The sequence below is a fragment of the Salvelinus sp. IW2-2015 genome, linkage group LG18 (genome assembly GCF_002910315.2).
Source record: "Salvelinus sp. IW2-2015 linkage group LG18, ASM291031v2, whole genome shotgun sequence".
Classification (NCBI taxonomy): Eukaryota; Metazoa; Chordata; class Actinopteri; order Salmoniformes; family Salmonidae; genus Salvelinus; species Salvelinus sp. IW2-2015.
The window spans coordinates 43,090,096-43,113,411 of NC_036858.1; the positions used below are offsets into that span (position 1 = coordinate 43,090,096).

A 23,316-nucleotide genomic window follows, 5' to 3' on the forward strand; every position below is an offset into this window, starting at 1 on the left:
AGCAGCAGTGTACAAAACAAAGGGGGGGGGGGGGGGGGGGGGAAATTGTAATAGTCCAGTGGCCATTTTATTAACTGTTCAGCAATCTTATGGCTTGGGGGTAGAAGCTGTTGAGGAGCATTTTGGTCCTAGACTAGGCGCTCCGATACCGCTTGCCGTGCCACAGCAGAGAAAACAGTCTATGACTTGGGTGACTGGAGTCTCTGGCAATTTTATGGACATTCCTCTGGCACCGCCTATTATATAGGTCCTGGATTGCAGGAAGCTTGGCCCCAGTGATGTACTGGGCCGTTCACATTACCCTCTGTAGCGCCTTACGGTCAGATGCCGAGCAGTTGTCATACCAAGCGGTGATGGAACCGGTCAGGATGCTCTCGATGGTGCAGCTGTATAACTTTTTGAGGATCTGGGGACCCATGCCAAATATTTTCAGGCTCCTGAGGGGGAAAAGGTTTTGTCGTGGCCGCTTCACAACTGTCTTGGTGTGCTTGGACCATGTTAGTTTATTGGTGATGTGGACACCAAGGAACTTGAAACTCTCGACCCGCTCCACTACAGCCCCATTGATGTTAATGGGGGACTGTTCGGCCTGCTTTTTCTTGCAGTCCACGATCAGCTCCTTTGTCTTACTCACATTGAGGGAGAGGTTGTTGTCCTGGCACCATACTGCCAGTTCCCTGACCCCTTCCCTATAGGCTCTCATTGTTGTCGGTGATCAGGCCTACCACTGTTTTGTCAACAGCAAACTTAATGATGGTGTTGGAGTCATGTTTGGCCACACAGTTGTGGGTGAACAGGTAGTACAGGAGGGGACTAAGTACACACCCCTGAGGGGCCCCAGTGATGAGGATCAGCTTGGCAGAAGTGTTGTTGCCTACCCTTACCAGCTGGGGGCGTCCCGTCAGGAAGTCCAGGATCCAGTTGCAGAGGGAGGTGTTTCGTCCCAGGGTCCTTAGCTTAGTGATGAGCTTCGTGGGCACTATGGTGTTGAATGCTGAGCTGTAGTCAATGAACAGCATTCTCACATAGGTGTTCCTTTTTGTCCAGGTGGGAAAGGGCAGTGTGCGAATTGGAGCGGGTCTAGGGTATCCGGAAGGATGCTGTTGATGTGAGCCATGACCAGCCTTTCAAAGCACTTCATGGCTACCGACCTAAGTAATCGTAAGTAATCATTTAGGCAGGTTACCTTTCCTTTCCTTGGGCACAGGGACTATGGTAGTCTGCTTGAAACATGTAGGTATTACAGACTCAGTCAGGGAGAGGTTGAAAATGTCAGTGAAGACATTTGCCAGTTGGTCCGCTTATGCTTTGAGTACACGTCCTGGTAATCCATCTGGCCCCACGGCATTGTGAATGTTGACCTTGCTCACAATGGCTACCGAGAGCGTTATCACACAGTCATTCAGAACAGCTGAACAGTGCTCTCATGCATGCTTCAATGTTGCTTGCCTCTAAGTGAGCATAAAAGGCATTTAGCTCGTCTGGTAGGGTTGCATCACTGGGCAGCTCACGTCTGGTTTTCCCTTTGTACTCCGTAATAGTTTTCAAGCCCTGCCACATCCGATGAGTGTCAGAGCCGGTGTAGTAGGATTCAATCTTAATCCTGTATTGACACTTTGCTTGTGTGATGGCTCGTCTCAGGGCATAGCAGGATTTCTTATAGGGGTCTACATTAGTGTCCCGCTCCTTGAAAGTGGCAGCTCTAGCCTTTAGCTCGATGCAGATGTTTCCTGTAATCCATGGATTCTGGTTGGGATATGTACGTACGGTCACTGTGGGGACGATGTCGCCGATGCCCTTATTGATGAAGCCGATGACCGAGGTGGTATACTCCTCAATGCCATTGGATGAATCCCGGAACATATTCCAGTCTGTGCTAGCATTACAGTCCTGTAGTATCCACATCATCTGACCACTTCCGTATTGAGCGAGTCACTGGTACTTCCTGATTTGGTTTTTGCTTGTAAGCAGGAATCAGGAGGATAGAATTATGGTCAGATTTGCCAAATGGAGGGCGGGGGAGAGCTTTTTATGCATCTCTGCGTGTGGAGTAAAGGTGGTCTAGAGGTTTTTTTCCTCTGGTTGCACATGTGACATGCTGGTAAAAATTTGGTAAAACGCTAGGAGCGCCGCTTCTGGATGAGCATTTTCTTGTTTGCTTATGGCCTTATAGAGTTGGTTGAGTGTGGTCTCAGTGCCATCATCGGTCTGTGGTGGTAAATAGACGGCTACAAATAATATAGATGAGAACTCTCTTGGTAGATAGTGTGGTCTGCAGCTTATCATAAGGTACTCTACCTCAGGTGAGCAATACCTCGAGACTTCTTTAATATTAGACATTGTGCACCAGCTGTTATTGACAAAAAGACACACACACCCACCTCTCGTCTTACCATCTCTATATTATCCGTGTCGTCATTCAGTCACGACTCTGTGAAACATAAGATATTACAGTTCTTAATGTCCCATTAGTAGGATAACCGTAATCGTAAGTCATCAATTTTATTTTCCAATGATTGCATGTTATCAAGTAGAGTTGATGACAGTGGGAGATTACTCTCTCGCCTACGAATTCTCAAAAGGCAGTCCGATCTGCATCCTCATTCCCTCCGTCTTGTCTTCATGCAAATGACGGGGATCTCATCGGACTCTCGTCGGACTTCTTGTCGGACTTGTTAAAGGAAAAAGCTTCTTCCAGTTCGTGGTGTGTAATCCCAGTTCTGATGTCCAGAAGGTCTTTTCGGTCATAAGAGATGGTAGCAGCAACATTATGTACAAAATAAGTAAAAAAATAAGTTACAAACAACACAAATTAAAAAGAAAAAGCACAATTGGTCACGGGCATGTAAAACGTCAGCCATCGTCTTCGGCGCCATCTTATCTGAAGCTTGGTTATGTAAGATACGCTGTAAGAGTTTTGTCCCCAAACCACTGCAGTGTAAGAACTGTAAAGGATTTGGCCATGTTTCCATTGTGTGCAGACAGAACGGAGTGCAGAAATATGACGTGTTGCAATTGTGGTGGGGCATCATGACCCCGAGTTCCTGGAGTGCCATGTAAGGGTGAAGGAGATTGAGGTGGCAAAAGTTAGAGCGACCTGCTTCTATCTAAGATGTAAACACAGCAGCCTACCATGAAATCAGCCTACCATGAGAGACGCAGACTCGGTCTCAACCTTTAAGTCTTTACTGAAGACTTATCTCTTCAGTAGGTCATATGATTGAGTGTAGCCTGGCCCAGGAGTGTGAAGGTGAACGGAAAGGCTCTGGAGCAACGAACCGCCCTTGCTGTCTCTGCCAGGCCGGTTCCCCTCTCTCCACTGGGATTCTCTGCCTCTAACCCTGTTACAGGGGCTGAGTCACTGGCTTGCTGGTGCTCTTTCATGCCGTCCCTAGGAGGGGTGCGTCACTTGAGTGGGTTGAGTTACTGACGTGATCTTCCTGTCTGGGTTGGCGCCCCCCCTTGGTTTGTGCTGTGGCTGTCTCTTATACACATCTAGATGTGTATAAGAGACAGATACTCGGCCTTGTCTCAGGATTGTAAGTTGGTGGTTGAGGATTACCCTCTAGTGGTGCGGGGGCTGTGCTTGGCAAAGTGGGTGGGGTTATATCCTTCCTATTTGGCCCTGTCCGGGGGTTTCTTCGGATGGGGCCACAGTGTCTCCTGACCGCTCCTGTCTCAGCCTCCAGTATTTATGCTGCAGTAGTTTGTGTCGGGGGGCTAGGGTCAGTTGGTTACCTGGAGTACTTCTCCTGTCTTATCCAGTGTCCTGTGTGAATTTTAAGTATGCTCTCTCTAATTCTCTCGTTCTCTCTTTCTCTCTGAGAACCTGAGCCCTAGGACCATACGTCAGGACTACCGGGCATGATGACACCTTGCTGTCCCCAGTCCGCCTGGCCTTGCTGCTATTCCAGTTTCAACTGTTCTGCCTGTGGTTARGGAACCCCTACCTGTCCCAGACCTGCTGTTTTCAACTCTTAATGATCGGCTATGAAAAGCCAACTGAGATTTATTCCTGATTATTATTTGACCATGCTTGTCATTTATGYAKATTTTGAAAATCTTGGCTCTCTCTAATTTTCTCCTTCTCTCTTTCTTTCTCTCGGAGGACCTGGGCCCTAGGACCTGTCTCTTATACACATCTAGATGTGTATAAGAGACAGGGTTTGTGTCGGGGGGCTAGGGTCAGTTGGTTACCTGGAGTACTTCTCCTGTCTTATCCAGTGTCCTGTGTGAATTTTAAGTATGCTCTCTCTAATTCTCTCGTTCTCTCTTTCTCTCTGAGAACCTGAGCCCTAGGACCATACGTCAGGACTACCGGGCATGATGACACCTTGCTGTCCCCAGTCCGCCTGGCCTTGTCTCTTATACACATCTAGATGTGTATAAGAGACAGCTCCTTGCTGTCCCCAGTCCGCCTGGCCTTGCTGCTATTCCAGTTTCAGCTGTTCTGCCTGCGGTTATGGAACCGCTACCTGTCCCAGACCTGTTGTTTTTCAACTCTTGATGATCGGCTATGAAAAGCCAACTGAAAATTATTCATGATTATTATTTGACCATGCTTGTCACTTATGAACATTTTTGAACATCTTGGCATAGTTCTGTTATAATCTCCACCCGGCACAGCCAGAAGAGGACTGGCCACCCCTCATAGCCTGGTTCCTCTCTAGGTTTCTTCCTAGGTTTTGGCCTTTCTAGGGAGTTTTTCCTAGCCACCGTGCTTCTACACCTGCATTACTAGCTGTTTGGGGTTTTAGGCTGGGTGTCTGTACAGCACTTCGAGATATTAGCTGATGTACGAAGGGCTATATAAAATAAAATTGATTGAAATTGATTGAAAATCGTGGTCTGTTGTCAGTGTGTTAAGAGGAACTAAAGTTAGCTCCCAAAGACTGAAATAAGATAAATATATTGCACTTGAAATATGCAGCATGTAATATGAATGGTTTTGATCATATGAAGAGGTAACTCTGTTAACCATTTAAAGCTAGCCAATGTTAGAGTAGACTAGCCTAGCCAGCTAACACTGTAAATGTCAATGTGCAAGCTCAGGAAAATAGCGTTTCATTAGCTATCTCTCTGTCAGTGGATTAAATTTTGAGTCATATTTTGGCATGATTGTCTCATTTCAAGTAACTACTTGCACACTTAAAGAAACATTCAACCATAGAATGTACATGGAAACCCAAATAAAAGCATGTAAATAGAAAGACGTGTGTGTTTGTGTGTCATGTATGCTAGATTGGAGGTTTACAAACGACAGCTGCATATGCATATCAGCCAACACATTTAGACCGGTAAGCTGACAACGTCATGAAAACAATGCATGATTCAATTGGGCAGAAGTCTCTGTGTTGTTGTGATTCTGGGTGGCCAGATTGCAAGCAACAATTTGTATTTTTTATTTCACCTTTATTTAACCAGGTAGGCTAGTTGAGAACAAGTTCTCATTTACAACTGCGACATGGCCAAGATAAAGCAAAGCAGTGCGACACAAACAACAACACAGAGTTACACATGGAATAAACAAACATACAGTCAATAATACAATAGAATAACAAGTAGCTGCCACGTGGGGAATAATGTCAATGCTAATATGGATAATATTTGCTAGCTAGCTAACCAACAACTGTAACAATGTATTTGATAGACAACAAGTGCACATTGTGCAAATGTATGTTTTCAATAAACATTGGAGACAAACTATAGTTTACATGTTGTCAACAATCTAAGCCAACCCCGTCTGTTGTTCCCCGTAGTTGCGCACACGTCAGTTTTGTTGCTAAACAACCAACCCATCTATGCCATAGCCAGCACATATAGGATACCTTGCAATACAATTTTCAAAAACAGCTGTACAATGTGCTTTGCAATAAGATGACCAGTCAGAGTTTGATTTCTAAACCAGGTGAATTCTCAAATAGCAGCTGCCCAATACCATGGTGGACATGTATCACGTTGGATGCACTGGAACATAATGTTTTGAGAATGATAAAGAGCCTGTAGGATTATAGTAAAAGCAGTTGGGAAATGAACGTTTGAGTTTCAAATACTAAATGTTCAGTGAATGCGAGTATATTTAGGTGGTTTAAATTATTCCCTTTCCTACTAACCTTCTAAAAGTTGATGGTGCTAAAATCTGGCAAATCCATTAATTATTCTACTAACTATAACTGAGTGTGAGACATGTTTTCCATAATGTATGTTTCATGAATATACAGCTGAAGCCGGAAGTTTACATACACTTGTGCATATGTGGTCCCAATATCTAAATAGAGACAGCAGGGCTGGATCAAACTGCAGTAGGATGGTTCTCCTCACAGGTGAGTGAATCAGCCTATGCTTGGTGAATAGCACTTGGTTGATATCTGGGAGCAGGACACAGAAGAGCTGAATAGATCATGTGAGACAAAAGTGAGAGACAAGAATGAATCAAATAAATCACCACAGCAAAGGTATGTAGTTTGCGAGCTAAAAAATGAACATCTAGACAGTCTGGGGCAGGGTGCTCTGCAATAATCATACTATTAACAGGGATAATGTTGCATCCCTTACAAAAAAATATTGCAGTTAGAGTGCAGTATAACTGCAGTACACTGCAGTATAACTGCAGTTAGAGTGCAGTATGCACAGTTTTTTTTACTGCAGTAATTTTGCAGTGTAAGGATGCTGAGGGGAGGACAGAACATAACAATGGCTGGAATGGAGTATAATGGCTGGAATAGAGTGAATCCATTCGGGCCATTATTATGAGCCGTACTCCCCTCAGCAGCCTCCACTGAACTGCACTCAGAGTGCAGTATAAATGAGGTTCAACTGCAATACCCTGCAGTTATTCTGCAATTGCTGCATCCAAAATACCCCAGTTGACTGTAATTACTGCACTTTTACTGCAGTTTCAAAACTGCAATATTTTTTGTAAGGGATTTCTTCTTTGTCAGTATGAACAAAATGAATGGAACACCAACATAAAGTGTTTAATAGGACGTTGGGCCACCATGAGTCACCAGAACAGCTTCAATGCACCTTGGAATAGATTCTACAAGTGTCTGGAACTCTATTGGAGGGATGTGACACCATTCTTCCGCGAGATAATTCCATAATTTGGTGTTTTGTTGATGGGTGGAGGAAAACGCCAGTTCAATTGAGTTGAGATCTGGTGACAGAGACACACCCATACACACACACAAACCCTTTATACCCCCTATGCTCAATCTAGCCATGGTAGCCAAAGTAATGGGCAACCGGGCATTTTATACATGACCCTAAGCATGAGGGATTTTAATTGCTCTATTAACTCTGAAAATCAGAACTGTGTGGAAGCACCTGCTTTCAATATACTTTGTATCCCTCATTTACTCAAGTGTTTCCTTTATGTTGGCAGTTACATGTATGTGATCATAATAGAAGTCATAGATCATAACAAAAGTGCCCTGTTGTATGAGGAATTGACAAGTGTGCATTTTACTGAGTTATGTGGATGAACATGTTTTGCTGTATTTGTGGAATTGTAGAGTAGCAGCAGGAATAAGAAATTAGCTGTTTTGCCAAGTAGATATTGTGGTGTACTGTCCAGAGAGGAATGAGTCTCCCTCCTCCTCATCATCATCATCAGTATCTCTGCTGAGACCACTCACTCCCATCTCTCCAGTGTGTGTAGCTACTGTAGCTACTCTCCAGTGTGTGTGGAAGGCCCTCACTACCCCATCCCTCTCTCCTCTCTTTCTCTCTCATTTATTTAAATATAGCCTACCGGTATACTCTTTCTTTCTCTCCCTTCACCTTCTCCTTGTCTCAACCTCGTTTTCTCTCCTTTTATCCACCTCCTTTGGTACCGATAGAGAGGGCTGCCTCGCTTCTAGCTCTTAGGAAACGTTGCAGTATTTAGTTTTTTATGTATTATTTCCATAAGCATTTCGCTACACTTGCAATAACATCTGCTAAACACGTGTATGTGATCAATACAATTTGATTTGATTTGATCCTCTCTCTGTAGTTCCTTATACTATCTGTTCCTCCATTTCTCTCCTTTCTCTTGCCAAGTCTTTTCCTACATGTTCCTCTCCCTCTTTCCACACTCTTGCCCTTGCTATCATTGATTGATTCCTAACACAGGCCAGTGACCTCAGACGGCAATTGAACTCAAAGACAAACATAAATTCTGGTAATTGTACAGCCAAGGGAACCAAACATCCATCAAGCCTATTGAGACCATAGAACCAGTCTACACAGGCAATTTGTTTTGAACGACTGTAATAAAACATTTAAATAAAGTTTAACCTATACCACTCCTTTTAGTAAATGTACATACTCAATAACTGTCATTTCTTTGCAGAGAAAATTCTGTACCGTCATTTCTTACATCGATTTCAGTGTGTTTTTTGCTGACTGTGACCTGCACCTCTTAAATACCACACCATCAAACAATAATTGCTGACTGTTGACAAGAGGCTCTGTAGCATGTTTTGAAAGTGCCTGTATTAAATAATTCAGCATCAAACATTAATAAGCATGAGTGCTTTGCTTTCTCTGTCTCTGTCTCAGGCAGATGCTGTTCCAACACGTGTGAGTATGCAACACAGCTGGTGAGGCTGGAGCTGGGCTGGGACTCTGTCTGAATGTGTTCAATGATACATTGTACTGTGTGTGTGTGTGTGTGTGTGTGTGTGTGTGTGTGTGTGTGTGTGTGTGTGTGTGTGTGTGTGTGTGTGTGTGTGGTCGTGTGTTGTGTGGGCTCATTATGCGGAAATATGACATAAGGATGCATAATTTATACACAACAATGGTAATACCATTCCCACCTTGAAGCCATACTGAACCTTTTATTCACTGCCAATAGCCAAATGCACTACAGCACAGCAGTGGCGACCCACACATTTTTTGCAAAATAATGTTGTTTGCATTAATACATGTCACACATCAGTTTGCAAACAATGTAAAAATAATATATATCATTGAGTTAATAAAGCTGCATCTGTTTTTTGTTTTCTTGAGTAAGGCAGCTCCAAAAGGCAGGTGTTTCAGCCTAGCTCTTTGCTTTCTGTGGTGGTGGGGCAAGCCAGCAGAAAATACGGAGTGTTGCGCCGTGAATGGCTCAGTGTTCTGTCACTCTGTCAGAGTCTAGGTGATGTGGGTAAGGCGGAGTCAGGCGCAGGACACAGAGATGAGTAATAATAGTAACTTTACTAAAAAATTATCTTCCAACAAGGAGAACGAAAATCCAGAATCACATAAACGAGACAACTGACAACAATAAACACGCACAAAACCATGATGGCTCCAGAGGGTTAAACAGGGAAATAATTCAAACGTAATGGGAACCAGGTGTATACAATACAGACAAAACAAATGGAAAAAGAAATGTAGATCGGTGGAGGCTAGAAAGCCGGTGACGTCGACCGCCGAACGCCGCCCGAACAAGGAGAGGCACCAACTTCGGCGGAAGTTGTGACAGTACCCCCCCCTTGACACGCGGCTCCAGCAGCGCGCCGACACCGGCCTCGGGGACGACCCGGAGGACGAGGCGCAAGACGATCCGGGTGTCCAGGATGTCCTCCACCGGCACCCAGCATCTCTCCTCCGGACCGTACCCCTCTCACTCCACGAGGTACTGAAGGCCCCTCGCCCGACGCCTTGAGTCCATAATGGCTCGCACAGTATATGCCGGTCCCCCTCGATGTCCAGAGGGGGTGGAGGAACCTCCCGCACCTCAGACTGCTGGAGCGGACCAGCCACCACCGGCCTGAGGAGAGACACATGGAACGAGGGGTTAATATGGTAATCAGGAGGGAGCTGTAACCTATAACAAACCTCGTTCAGTCTCCTCAGGACTTTAAATGGCCCCACAAACCGCTAACCCAGCTTCCAGGAGGGCAGGCAAAGTGGTAGGTTTCGGGTCGAGAGCCAGACCCGAACCCCCGGTGCATACACCGGGGCCTCACTGTGGTGGCGGTCAGCGCTCGCCTTCTGCCGCCTGATGGCCCGTTGCAGGCGCACATGGGCAGCATCCCATGTTTCTTCCGAGCGCCGAAACCATTCGTCCACCGCAGGTGCTTCAATCTGGCTCTGATAGAACGGTGCCAGGACCGGCTGATAACCTAGTACACATTGAAAAGGAGATAGGTTAGTGGAGGAGTGGCGGAGGGAGTTTTGGGCCATCTCTGCCCAGGGGATGAAAGCCGCCCACTCCCCCGGCAGGTCCTGGCAATAGGACCACAGAAACCTAACCACATCCTGGTTAACTCTCTCCACCTGCCCGTTTTTCTCGGGGTGAAAACCTGAGGTGAGGCTGACCGAGACCCCCAGGCATTCCATAAATGCCCTCCAGACCCTAGACGTGAACTGGGGACCCCGATCAGAAACTTTATCCTCAGGCACCCCGTAGTGCCGGAAGACATGTGGGAACAGGGCCTCCGCAGTCTGTAGAGCCGTAGGGAGACCGGGCAAAGGAAGGAGATGGGAGGACTTAGAAAACCAATCCACAACAACCAAGATCGTGGTGTTTCCCTGTGACGGAGGAAGATCCGTCTCGAAATCCACCGATAGGTGTGACCACGGCCGTTGTGGAACGGGTAGGGGTTGTAATTTCCCTCTGGGCAGGTGTCTAGGTGCCTTACACTGAGCGCACACCGAGCAGGAGGAAACATAAACCCTCACGTCCTTAGATAAAGTGGGCCACCAGTACTTCCCACTAAGACAGCGCACTGTCCGACCGATGCCAGGATGACCAGATGAGGGTGACGTGTGGGCCCAACAGATCAAACGGTCGCGGACTGCAGATGGAACGTACAGACGTCCAACTGGACACTTGTTGGGAGTGGGCTCTGTACGTAGCGTCTGCTCGATGCCCGCGTCCACCTCACATACCACCGGTACCACCAGGCAAGAAGCCGGAAGTATGGGAGTGGGATCCGTGGACCACTCCTCTGTGTCATACATCCGGGACAGTGCGTCTGCCTTAGCCTTCTGGGAACCTGGTCTGTAGGAAAGGGTGAAAACAAAATGGGTGAAAAACATGGTAAACCTTGCCTGACGAGGGTTCAGTCTCCTCGCCGCCCGGATGTACTCCAGATTGCGGTGGTCAGTCCAAATGAGGAAAGGGTGTTTAGCCCCCTCAAGCCAATACCTCCACGGCTTCAGAGCCTTGACAACAGCCAACAGCTCCCGATCACCCACTTCATAGTTTTGCTGAGCTTCTTCGAAATAAAAGCACAGGGGCGGAGCTTTGGTGGCGTACCCGAGCGCTGAGATAGCACAGCTCCTATCCCAGCCTCGGACGCGTCCACCTCTACTATAAATGCCAAAGAGGGATCAGAATGAGCCAGCATGGGAGCCGAGGTAAACAGAGCCTTCAGGTGACCAAAAGCCCTGTCCGCCACAGCTGACCACTGCAGTCGCACCGGTCCCCCCTTCAGCAAAGAGGTAATGGGAGCTGCTACCTGACCAAAGCCCCAGATAAACCTCCGGTAGTAGTAGTTGCACCTATGGAAACACCTACACACCTCCCTGAGCACTGACGTAACCATCCCTTGAGAGCCCCCGTTTCCACAAAATAGTGGAGTCATGATCGGCCAACCAGGGACACCCCAACACCACAGGAAACGGCGGTGAATCGATCAGAAAGAGACTAATTCTCTCCTTATGATCCCCCTGCGTTATCATACATAGTGGAGCTGTGACCTCCCTGATCAAACTCAGGAAATTCTATACATACACACAGGTGCGAAACAGGAAACTCTGGGTGAGACGGGTCCCTACTCACCTGGGATGATCCACCAGTGCCCTGCCTGCTGCCTCGACTCTCTGGACAACCTCCCCAGCACCGACCAGCAGTGTGCCCTCTGTGGCCACAGGTGGTGCAGAGAATGGCTCTGAATGGGAGAATGGGAGCTGGGGTGATGATGATGGGGTTGCTGGAAAAAACCCTCTCTCCCATCGCTCCATGGTTTGCAGCACGCGATCCATGGCTGTGCCGAGACTTTGCAACATAGTCACATGCTGCTGGACGCGCTCCTCCATAGGTAGAGGAGGGTTGTGTGCACCTGCTGACTCCATTGAAGGTGCATGTTTCTGTCAGAGTCTAGGTGATGTGGGTAAGGCGGAGTCAGGCGCAGGACACAGAGATGAGTAATAATAGTAACTTTACTCAAAAATGATCTTCCAACAAGGAGAACGAAAATACAGAATCACATTAACGAGACAACTGACAACAATAAACACGCACAAAACCATGATGGCTCCAGAGGGTTAAATAGGGAAATAATTAAAACGTAATGGGAACCAGGTGTGTACAATACAGACAAAACAAATGGAAAAAGAAATGTAGATCGGTGGAGGCTAGAAAGCCGGTGACGTTGACCACCGAACGCCGCCCGAACAAGGAGAGGCACCAACTTCGACGGAAGTCGTGACACACTCATGGGGACTTTACGTCACTGCCAAGTGTAAGAGCAGACCTATGAAAATTCTAGCCCTTCAACTGCTGCCATAGAAGTGCCCATTCAAGAAGGCTCAAGGTCATTGGCCACAGATAAAATGACGTCAAACCATGTTATATCTACAGTAGCTTTGATTGGACTGATCATGTCAACATCATACTTTCACAATCTTAGCTAGCAAGCTAGCAGTCATCATCATGAATGAAGTCGACAATCTACTGGCAAATCCTTTTTAATTCTTGTCATATGAAGAGTAATAATGAAGAGAAATTACAGATAAAATGTATCGGTGCTCATCGGCCATTGGGCATAAACATTACACAACAAGTTGGAAATCGCAAATTCAGCGAGTGGTTTGGAAGGAATCAGTGACAGTGGCTGTGTGGTCCCAAATCTGGGATTAAGGGGCTCTTTTCCAAGTTTAAAATGATAAACATTCAACATTGGCCATGCTGTCAATTAAGCATTTTTTGAGCCACGCTCAAAACAACTGTTAACTCGGAGGACAGCCACGCCACCTTTCTGTTTAAGTTAGCCGAGCAAAACAATGTGAGTCCAAAATGTATTGTATGCTGCTTCATAAATTATGTAATATGCCAGGGAGATATGTATAATGTAGCTAAGAAACTAATACTAAGTGTATGTTGTGTAGTAAGATGTTAGTAGTCCACGTGCCTCACCATAATAATTTGGTCTATTTCTTAATTTCGCCTACTGTTCTGACTGTTTTACTGTAGCCTATAACCTGTTTTAGAGGAATGTAATCATTGAATATTGTAAGAGCTTTCATTGTCTGTCTATATGCCCCCTTTATTTATCCTACGGTTCTAACTTGGTGTATAGGGAGAGCACTGTAAGAACGGCCCATGTTCTGAATTCTGTCAGTGTACATTTCAAAAGTGCTGAATAAATAGATATATTGACTAACGTTACATCTGTCCTAACTCGCTCATTGTCTTCATCGATATTACGGATTGCCTCTTATCCGCTTGTCGTCCCCTTGTGCCATAGTTTGTACATCTCAATTGTTAGTAGAAACCACATTTGTTAAAGCAAGTCAGCCATATCAGCTATGTTTTTTTTAAAGGCAGTAAATGAGGCTGAATGAACTGTTTCGCTGCCAGACAAGGTTCCGCTGATAGCCAGGTGTAGCAGTTGTAAGATGTTGGGACTGCTGTTGGGACAGCTTTATGTAGGCCCTAACAGTTTTTGGCCACCGTTTGTAACGGCTGTTCTCCTCCTCTTCGCTTGAAGAGGAGGAGTAGGGATTGGACCAAAGCGCAGCGTGTTGTGAAGACATAATGCAGTTTATTAAAGTAAAGTCGAAACACGAAAACACTTAAACAAACTACAAAACAAATAAACGATGTAGACAGACCTGGACTTGATTGCTTACAAATAAACGAAGAACGCACGAACAGGAACAGACTACATACACGAACGACAAAACGAAACAGTCCCGTGTGGTAAACATACAGACACAGGAGACAACCACCCACAACAAACAATGTGAAACAACCTACCTTAATATGGTTCTCAATCAGAGGAAACGTAAAACACCTGCCTCTAATTGAGAACCATATCAGGCAACCCAATAACCAACATAGAAACACATAACATAGAATGCCCACCCCAACTCACGCCCTGACCAACTAAACACATACAAAAACAAGAGAAAACAGGTCAGGAACGTGACACCGTTATAGTGCATTTAATGTATTGTTTAGTGTTGTGTCGTGTCGTGTAGTGGCTTTGCTTGCATGCATTCCACTTTTATTTATTTTTTGCCCCAAGATTTACATGCTAAAATTGCCACTGCAGCACAGAACAGCACAATATATTTTAGTGGGCAGTGCTATCCACTGCTTTTCTGTTTCTCCTCCTTTCACTGTACTCTCATGTGACACACATTTTAGAAATGTTAACATTTCCATGCAGAATCAAATTACCCCTCAACAAAGACTCTGTTCATTTCATGCTCAATTGCGTCCAAGAGAAAACATTATTTCTTTCCTGAGGGGTTGTTGTACACAAAACAAAGCTTTTGTCCATGCAGTGATACAGCAGTTTGTGTCTGAGACAAAGAGTATTCACACTCTATGCCACTCATTCTCTCAGAACATACAAAACCAGGTAACCATATAGTCTAAATCAATTCAGTTGTCCAATCAATTCAATTCAATTGTCCAATCAATTCAGTCAGTCTGGTATAGAGCAAGGCGCCATAGATAGAATGGTAGAATGGACCCAGCTCTCTATTTCACATGATTTGTCAAGGACCCGTGAATAAGGTGGTACAAATATATAAAAAAGGAAACATCTATATGGATGTACTTTAAGAGTTGTCAAGTACTAGGAAGAACTGGGATCACAGAACCAAATAGAAAAACAAGCTCTCCATGTTTAAAATAGAACAAAGACTAACCAAATAAATGCTGAAACACTGGATGCCATTTATGTGAGACATACTGATTGTTGTGTGACACCAACACGTGGGGGTAAATAAGGGGGTAGCTGGAGAGACAGAATGCATTTTTCTCTAATCATCAATCTACAGTGGGGAGAACAAGTATTTGATACACTGCCGATTTTGCAGATTTTCCTACTTAAAAAGCATGTAGAGGTCTGTAATTTTTATCATAGGTACACTTCAACTGTGAGAGACGGAATCTAAAACAAAAATCCCGAAAATCACATTGTATGATTTTTAAGTAATTAATTTGCATTTTATTGCATGACATAAGTATTTGATCACCTACCAACCAGTAAGAATTCCGGCTCTCACAGACCTGTTAGTTTTTCTTTAAGAAGCCCTCCTGTTCTCCACTCATCCCTTGATTAACTGCACCTGTTTAACTCGTACCTGTATAAAAGACACCTGTCCACACGATCAATCAAACAGACTCCAACCTCTCCACAAATGGCCAAGACCAGAGAGCTGTGTGTAAGGACATCAGGGATAAAATTGTAGACCTGCACAAGGCGGGATGGCTACAGGACAATAGGCAAGCAGCTTGGTGAGAGGCAACAACTGTTGCGCAATATTAGAAAATGGAAGAAGTTCAAGATGACGGTCAATCACCCTCGGTCTGGGGCTCCATGCAAGATATCACCTCGTGGGCATCAATGATCATGAGGAAGGTGAGGGATCAGCCCAGAACTACACGGCAGACCTGGTCAATGACCTGAAGAGAGCTGGGACCACAGTCTCAAAGAAAACCATTAGTACACATACGCCGTCATGGATTAAAATCCTGCAGCGCACGCAAGGTCCCCCTGCTCAAGTCAGCGCAGTCCAGGCCCGTCTGAAGTTTGCCAATGACCATCTGGATGATCCAGAGGAGGAATGGGAGAAGGTCATGTGGTCTGATGAGACAAAAATATAACTTTTTGGTCAAACTCCACTCGCTGTTTTGGAGAAGAAGAAGGATGAGTACAACCCCAAGAACCCATCCCAACACGTGAAGCATGGAGTGGAAACATCTATTCTTTGGGGCTTTTCTGCAAAGGGACAGGACGACTGCACCGTATTGAGGGAGATGGATGGGGCCATGTATCGCAGATCTTGGCCCAACAATCCTCCTTTCGCCTCATAAGAGCATTGAAGATGGGCGTTTGGTCGGGTTCTTCCAGCATGACAACGACCCGAAACACACAGCCAGGCAAGCATAGAAAGGAGTGGCTCGTAAGAAGCAACTCAAGGTCCTGGAGTGTCTAGCCAGTCTCCAGACCTGAATCCAATAGAGACAATCTTTGTTGATGGGCTGAAAAATTCCGTATTTGCCCAGCACAGCCCACGCAACCTGAAGGATCTGGAGAAGGTCTGTATGGAGAAGAGTGGCCAAAATCCCTGCTGCAGTGTGTGCAAACCTGGTCAAAAGCAACTACAGAAAACGTATGATCTCTGAAATTGCAAACAAAGGTTTCTGTACCAAAATATTAAGTTCTGCTTTCTGATGTATCAAAACTATTAGTCATGCAATAAAAATGCAAATTAATTAACTTAAAAAACATAGAATGTGATTTTCTGGATTTATAGATTCCGTCTCTCACAGTTGAAGTGTACCTATATAAAGATGTATAAACATTAAGTCTACATGCTTTGGTAGAGTAGAAAACCTGCAAAAATGGCGGAGTGTATCAAATACTTGTTCTCCCCACTGTATTGTCTTTAATCATCAATCTGTGTCTCTGAGGAGAGGCTGACTGTGGGAGGAGTGTCTGCTCTGTGAGTCATCTATCTGTCCACAACACACAGCCATTTCCAGACCATCAGAACACAGAGCCAGCTGCCGACTGGCTGACTCTGCCCACAAAAGAGGCCAATTTCGTGGAGCCAGGAAAGGAGTGGCAGATGGGGAGAACCAGGTCTTAATAAAGTTCAAATAATCAAATATAGGCCTAGATCTAAACACTGTTCAATAGACACAAAATGATAGTGCATATCCTTTGGGATTTTTTGTCATTATCTTGCATGGCTACTAGTAGTAGTTTAGTTAATATATTGTATTTTATTCCCTCCGCCTTGTGGGATGACATAGATCGATTAAGAAGCCAATAACAGACACACACTCTCCATTACACACAATAGAGAGGAGGGGTTTGGCAGGAGAGCGAGGGGAATGGGGAGCATGGTCGAGGGTATGTGTGTTCTTGTGGGACGGATGAACGGGGGGACGGGGGGTTAAGAGCCTGATGGAGGAGGCCTGGCCTTGATACACAGCGGGATTAATGAGTGTGACGATGCCGGGCAGGGAAGAAAGGGAGGCTGTACAACACACACTCCAGTGCACAGCCCTGCTGCTATGGTTGGTGTTGCCCCAACTGGCTGGTGTGGTGTGGTGTGTGTGTGTGTGTGTGTGTGTGTGTGTGTGTGTGTGTGTGGTGTGTGTGGTGTGTTGTGTGTGTGTGTGTGTGGTGTGTGTGTGTGTGTGTGTGTGTGGTGTGTGGGTGTTGTGTGTTGTGTGTTGTGTTGTGGACGTGTTTAACTATACTTGTTTTGTATGGTATGAGCGAGTGCATATGGGGGACAATCCTATTGAGAAGGGGGGTGGGGATTGAGGGGCGAGTGGAGAAGGGGGGTTTGAGGGGCCGTGTCGGGAAGCGCAGGCAGGCTGTGGGGGAGGAGGTGGGCTTTAGCTTTTAGCTACTGTTGATGAAAGATGAGGACTCATCACTGCATTAATGTGTGTGTGTGTGTGTGTGTATTGTGTGGGGGTGGGAGCTCAACTCTTCAAATGCACAGCATCCCTATGGCACTTCAGCAGCCTACTCCTAATGCTTTCCTTTAGCTCTTCACTACCCATTTCTAGTCAGTTGTAATATTTCCTTTATCCCATTCTCTCCTCTCCTTTTCACCTTTCCAGATCGTCTCCTGTCCTGCCTTCTCATCTCCTCCCCCATCCCCCCTTTCTCCTCTCCTCCATTCTTGCCCATGTCATCCCCATCTCTTTCTCTCTCTGTCTCTCGCTCTCTCTGAGTTCTATAAACACATCATCTCATGCCTTAGGACTGGTTCTACAGTCGCCTACAGGATTGTATGTAGAGCAGCAATGGCTTCAAAGCAAGGCTATAATGATATTCTCCTTATAAGGCTCTAACCATACTGTCTGTCCTTAAATGTTTACAGTAAGTGGAATTTCTAATGCACATATTGCATTTCTAATGTAATAATGCGTAGCTGTTACTATGTAGGCTAAGAATGAAAGGATTATGCTATTCTGTTGCTATGTAGGCTAAGAATGAAAAGACTATGCTATTCTCTGTGAATTTGAACAAAAGGGAAAATGGCACGCTGATATGTCTTAATAAATTACAGAGAATAGAGAATATTATAGAGAATAATACAAGATAAATCTTGCCATTAAAGCTCTCATGTACAATCAAAGTCTGCTACGCCACACACCAAACTGAGAGATTCAGAGTTTATACACACAGCATAAGCATCTAGGCTAATGCTCAATACAGCCTCGGAGACAGACAGCCTCTATGAGAAAGAGCAGCAACAGACTACAGGACTACCACTGAGCTGAGAGAAGAGAGGAGGACGCCACTCACCTTCAAATGACCTTTAGGCCTAACATCTCTCTCTCTCTCTCTCTCTCTCTCTGTCTCACACTGTCCATCTCTGAGATGACACCCAGAACATGGTAGATTTTGACAATAACATGAAAGCTACACTGGAGCCTATTTTTTGCAGTAACATCCTCTGTGTTCTATTCCACTACACCAGACCCATTTCAATTCACTTCCAATCTCTAGTGTACCATAGAGATGACATGGGTTATGGTGTACCATGCCAGTAGTAGGACAAACATACCAGTCTTGTGTAGTCTCCAGTTACAGCTTTACACGACTGGGCCAATCGATCGATAATTACAACAATCACTATTATGGCGTCTCATAGGCCCTTGGAGACTGGATCTATTGCAGTGAGATAGATAGCCATTATACTGTAGATTGAAGGGTTGAGGACTATGGGTAACAGTCTACTGTTCGCCAGAAATAAATGGCTTAAGACTTTGGAGGTGCCAGCATATTGAATGCAACTGAACGAAAGCAATCAATGATCAGATCAAATAAAGTGTTGACTTCGTTTTAACCAGAATTGTTAAACTACACTAGCAGCGTAGATGTTCCTGAAAAGCAAAGCTGGGCAGAGGGTTTCAGTTTAGCAGTTTAGCATTTAGTTTGATGAGGGGCCTGCCCATTTGACTGATGAGTGCTTTCTCTAGGTCGCAACTGCACCCCTGGGACTGGTCCTGGATCAGCCGCAACACACACAGCAATTATCCTTTGGCGGGTTAAGGAAGGATCATTCTCTCTCTCCACATACTGTATCTCTTGTGTTAGATAAGGACTGTTCCTAAATCAGTCTGAATCTGAATCCTCTTACAGCAATCATTTATTTCGGATAAGGATGATAATTATCATTCATTCACGTTTCTGAGTAGAAGAAAGTGCTAGAGCCTACATCACATCACTTCAACATGTGGCCTGACAACAAAACCGGTGATGTTCCCATCAGGTAGATTAAATCATGCAGCACTGCTATGTAACAATTACGACCCGGCATTTGGCAGGATTTTTAAACTCACACTTCCCGGCAGCCATCTTGGTGACAATTGTGTAATACTGGGTGGTGTTCCTAATGCCAATCCAATTAGCTTAGGTATGCATGAGGTATGCATGAGGTATGCATGAGTGCAGAATTTATTAACCTCCATCTTTATGGACGGGTAGGGGGGAGGGGGAGGGGGAGGAGGGAAAGACAGGAACGACTGCTCGTTCTGCCTGACAGAGGAACGACTGCTCGTTTTGCTTGCCCCAAAACGGAGGGAAATGAATGAGAGGAGAGAAGAGCTGACGAGACTCTGTGTGAGAGGGTGAGTGAGATGAGAGAGATAAGAGATGAGAAGGGGTAAACAGCATAGTAGATCTGGATGAAAGAGGGAGCCGAGCGGGGAGGCGGGAGAAGGTGAAAGAGAGGAGAGAGAGAGGAGAGAGAGAGAGAGAGAGAGTTAGAAAGCAAGAGAGAGAAGACGAGAGAGGAGAGAGTAACAGAACAGAGAGGAGAGGAACATACATACAAGAGACGACGACAGAGAGAGAGAGAGAAGAGAGACAGAGAGGAAGAGAGGAAGAACATAGAAACAGAGAGAGGAGAAGGAAGAGAGAGACAGAGAAAGAAACACAGAGATAGAGAGAGAAGAGAGTAAACAGAGAAAGAGAAGAAGACAGACAGAACAGAGACAGAGAGACAGAGAGAGAGAGACAAGGGAGGGAGAGGAGTGAGGAGAGAGAGAGAGAAGAGAGAAGGAGAGAAGAGAGAGAGAGCAAAGAAGAAGAGAGAGAAAGATGAGATGAGAGACGAAGGACGAAGAGAGAGAGAGAGAGAGAGAGAGAGAGGGGGAGGGTGGGGGAGACCCATTTTGTGAGCTACACGTGCTCAGTCTGGTAAGAGGAGGATGAGTGCCTCCCATCATCCCTAAAGGCTGCTTCCTCCTAGGTCTCCTTTTCCTCTCTAACACCTACAGGAGTCTCTTCTTACTACTGTTGCTATTACCGAGCTCTAAGAGAATCTCTGAGATAATAACATTTTAAGTAAAGGGGTTATGATAACCTGTGTGATAAGGTAACAGTGACCCCTCCCTCCCCCTCCTTTGCTTCTAGTATAAGGTCTGGGCTTGATTTACCTGACCTCTCCCATGTTCCCCCTCACTGTGTCTGTGTCAGTAGGAGGTATCTCATTCACTGGTAGGCTGCGATACCCCCATGCACAGCATCTCCTTCGGCGGTGAGGAAGGTTAGTGGTCTCCTCACTGCCAAAAACAATCCAACAAACACCTCCACTCCATTAGGCCCATACAACACTGAGTGAAGGCTGATAAGAGAGGCAGGCAGGCTCCTCTGTCAGCAATTTCTCTCTCTCACCTTCTTTTTCTCCTCCTCTCTCACTCCTTCTTTCTCTCTCTCCCAATCTCTCTCTCACTCCTTCTCTTTTTATCTCTCCCCTCTCTATCCTTCTCTTTCTCTCTCCCATCGGAGGTCCACCAGACAGGAGTACTGTAAACAACACAGGCTAAGCTCAGCCAAGCCCATAACGTAGAATAAAAACAGGATAGGCGATAGACTGGATGTTCTGAAGCAAAAAACAACTAGGCTAATACAGTAGTGTAAAAAAAGGAAAAGGGAAAGGTTTGAAGGTCCTGTGTGTTTGTTATTAGGCATGTGGTGTGTGTGCATTCAACACATTTCATTTCCGCTTATCAACAGAAGGAGCATATTAGGTGTTTATGCATTTGTTTGTGTATATGAAAGAGAAAGAGACAATGAGAGAGAGGAAAGAGAGAGAGAGTGAGAGAGAGATATAAAGAGAGAGAGAAAGTCACAGAGAGAAAGAGGGGGAAAGAAGCATGAGGACAGGACGAAGGGGAAACTGATTATCAGAGTAGAGCCTGCCAAACTTGCACCAATCAATAAATAAAGAAGAGCTCCCTCAGCCTCACATGAAATATGAGTCTTTATAATAACGATAATAATGTCTCCCATGGACATCAGGAACAAACACACTCTCAAACACACACACAAAGATTATGTACACAAAGATTATGTACACAATTAAAGAAGTTCAATCAGTCACCTAAAAGGTTTTTTGTTAAATAAATAATATTATCAGAAATGTAAAAAAGCCAACATTGTTTATGCTGGGGTCCAATAACATTATCTATGGACCATAATTAAAACCGACAGACCATTGACAATAAACGTCAGCCTTATTGAATAGATCTCATGGGTGAAATAATTGCATCCAGTCAACATCAAGCAGTGGATGCTTTACTCAAGACATATTCTAGCTATTTATGAACTCGAGCTATTTGTCCAGCAACACCACAGTGATGTGCGTACAGCAGGTAAAATAACAAGCATTAAAACACGTGTATCCTCCTCCATCATATGAAAAGCTTTGTCATCAATAAATGATATCAATACGCATTATCCATGGACGTCTGTACAGCCATCCAGCCTTACACAGATGCTCTCAACTGGACAACAACACAGCCACATGCCCAGAACAGTACAGAACTCTTTGAATCACTAAGGAACCTGGAATAGTTTGGATCAGTACCATACCCCTGTCCACTTTAAAAGCTGTAAGATCAAGGTTTTTTGAATCAGCACACTAAGAGATGCTGATTTTGACGTAAGGCAGTGGTGGTGATGTTGTAGTATTTGGGGGAGCCCCGTGCTTATGCTGTAAATCAGACAATGCTGTTAGAAATTCCAAGTGTGACCTTATCACTGCGCACCACGAAGGCCCAGGCAGATACTTTACTAACAGGTGAAATTCAACAAGGTTACATGCACTCGAGCACACACTCAAACACACACATGCTGCATGTGCCTGTGTGTGTGTGCTGCCCATATAAACACAATGGGGATGTGGCTGAGCCGGGAGTCTCACTCCAGGGATAGTACCTTTCTCTTTTGTTCCCGGGACGCAAGTTTCTTAATTCTCCTTTTCTTTTCTTTCTCATCCTCGATAGCATTGACATCCACGTCCCGGTTCTTCTTCAATGCGGAGGCTGCGTGAGCCATGGCGGAATAAAAAACGGTAGAAATCCCAGGGAAGTGGAAGCCAACGATCTCAGAGAAAAAGATAAGGAAAGGGAAAAAGTGTAGGGTTCCGTCCTGACAAGGAGAGTGTCGGAGAATAAGGTTCCCTTCTCAGTTAGGGTGAAAAGATGAGAAACCAGCCCCTCCTGTGTCTGTGTCATCCACTATCAGTGTAGAGGTAGTGTATCTAGAAGCGAGAGAAGAGAAGCCGGATGGAGAGACAGCATCACCAGGCACAGAGGTGAAGAGGAGAGATCCAGTTACTACGGTAACCACCCTCTGTTTCTAGCTGTCCTCTTCACGTTCCCATCCTGGTCCATGGCGGCACCTGGGTCGGTGCTCCGCGTGGATCTGTGTGTGTGTGTGTGTGTGTGTGAGAGAGAGAGAGAGGGAGAGAGTGTGTGTGAGTGAGTGAGTGTCTGAATGGAGTGTGAGGGAGCCAGCTGGGGTAGGCAGGGACGGGGAATGTGAGGGAGAGTGAGAGTGTGTGTACGGCTGTGAGTGTGTGTGTACTTCCCCCAACCCACTAGCTGGAAGTGCCCAAGTGAGAGATGGGATAGGGGAGACAGTGTAGATGATGGAGGGGGAGGTGGGATGGCCCTGATGGTAGTTTTCTGTCCCTCACACACACACACACACACACACACACACACGCACACACGCACACGCGCGCGCGTGCGGTGGTAGGAGGGGGAGGAAGTAAAAGACCTATCCAATCATATTCAGAGCTGAGCCTTTTTTTCAATTTTACTCTATTATTGTG

General features: G+C 45.5%; 1 protein-coding gene across 29 annotated transcripts in view; it reads right to left on the minus strand.

Moving 5' to 3' along the window:
- The window catches only part of LOC111977620 (ankyrin-3), a 150,528-nt gene extending 127,462 nt beyond the window's left edge, over positions 1-23,066 (minus strand). For 15 of the 29 annotated variants that reach the window (XM_024007143.2, XM_070448527.1, XM_070448526.1 and 12 more), the window contains exon 1: positions 22,416-23,061. In XM_024007143.2, the coding sequence (XP_023862911.1) occupies positions 22,416-22,535 (120 nt within the window). In that variant the 5' untranslated portion in view covers positions 22,536-23,061. Of the gene's footprint in view, positions 1-22,415 lie in introns of all 29 variants that reach the window. The other 14 variants (XM_070448521.1, XM_070448517.1, XM_070448529.1 and 11 more) reach the window with 8 other exon arrangements.
- Positions 23,067-23,316: the final 250 nt, after the last annotated feature.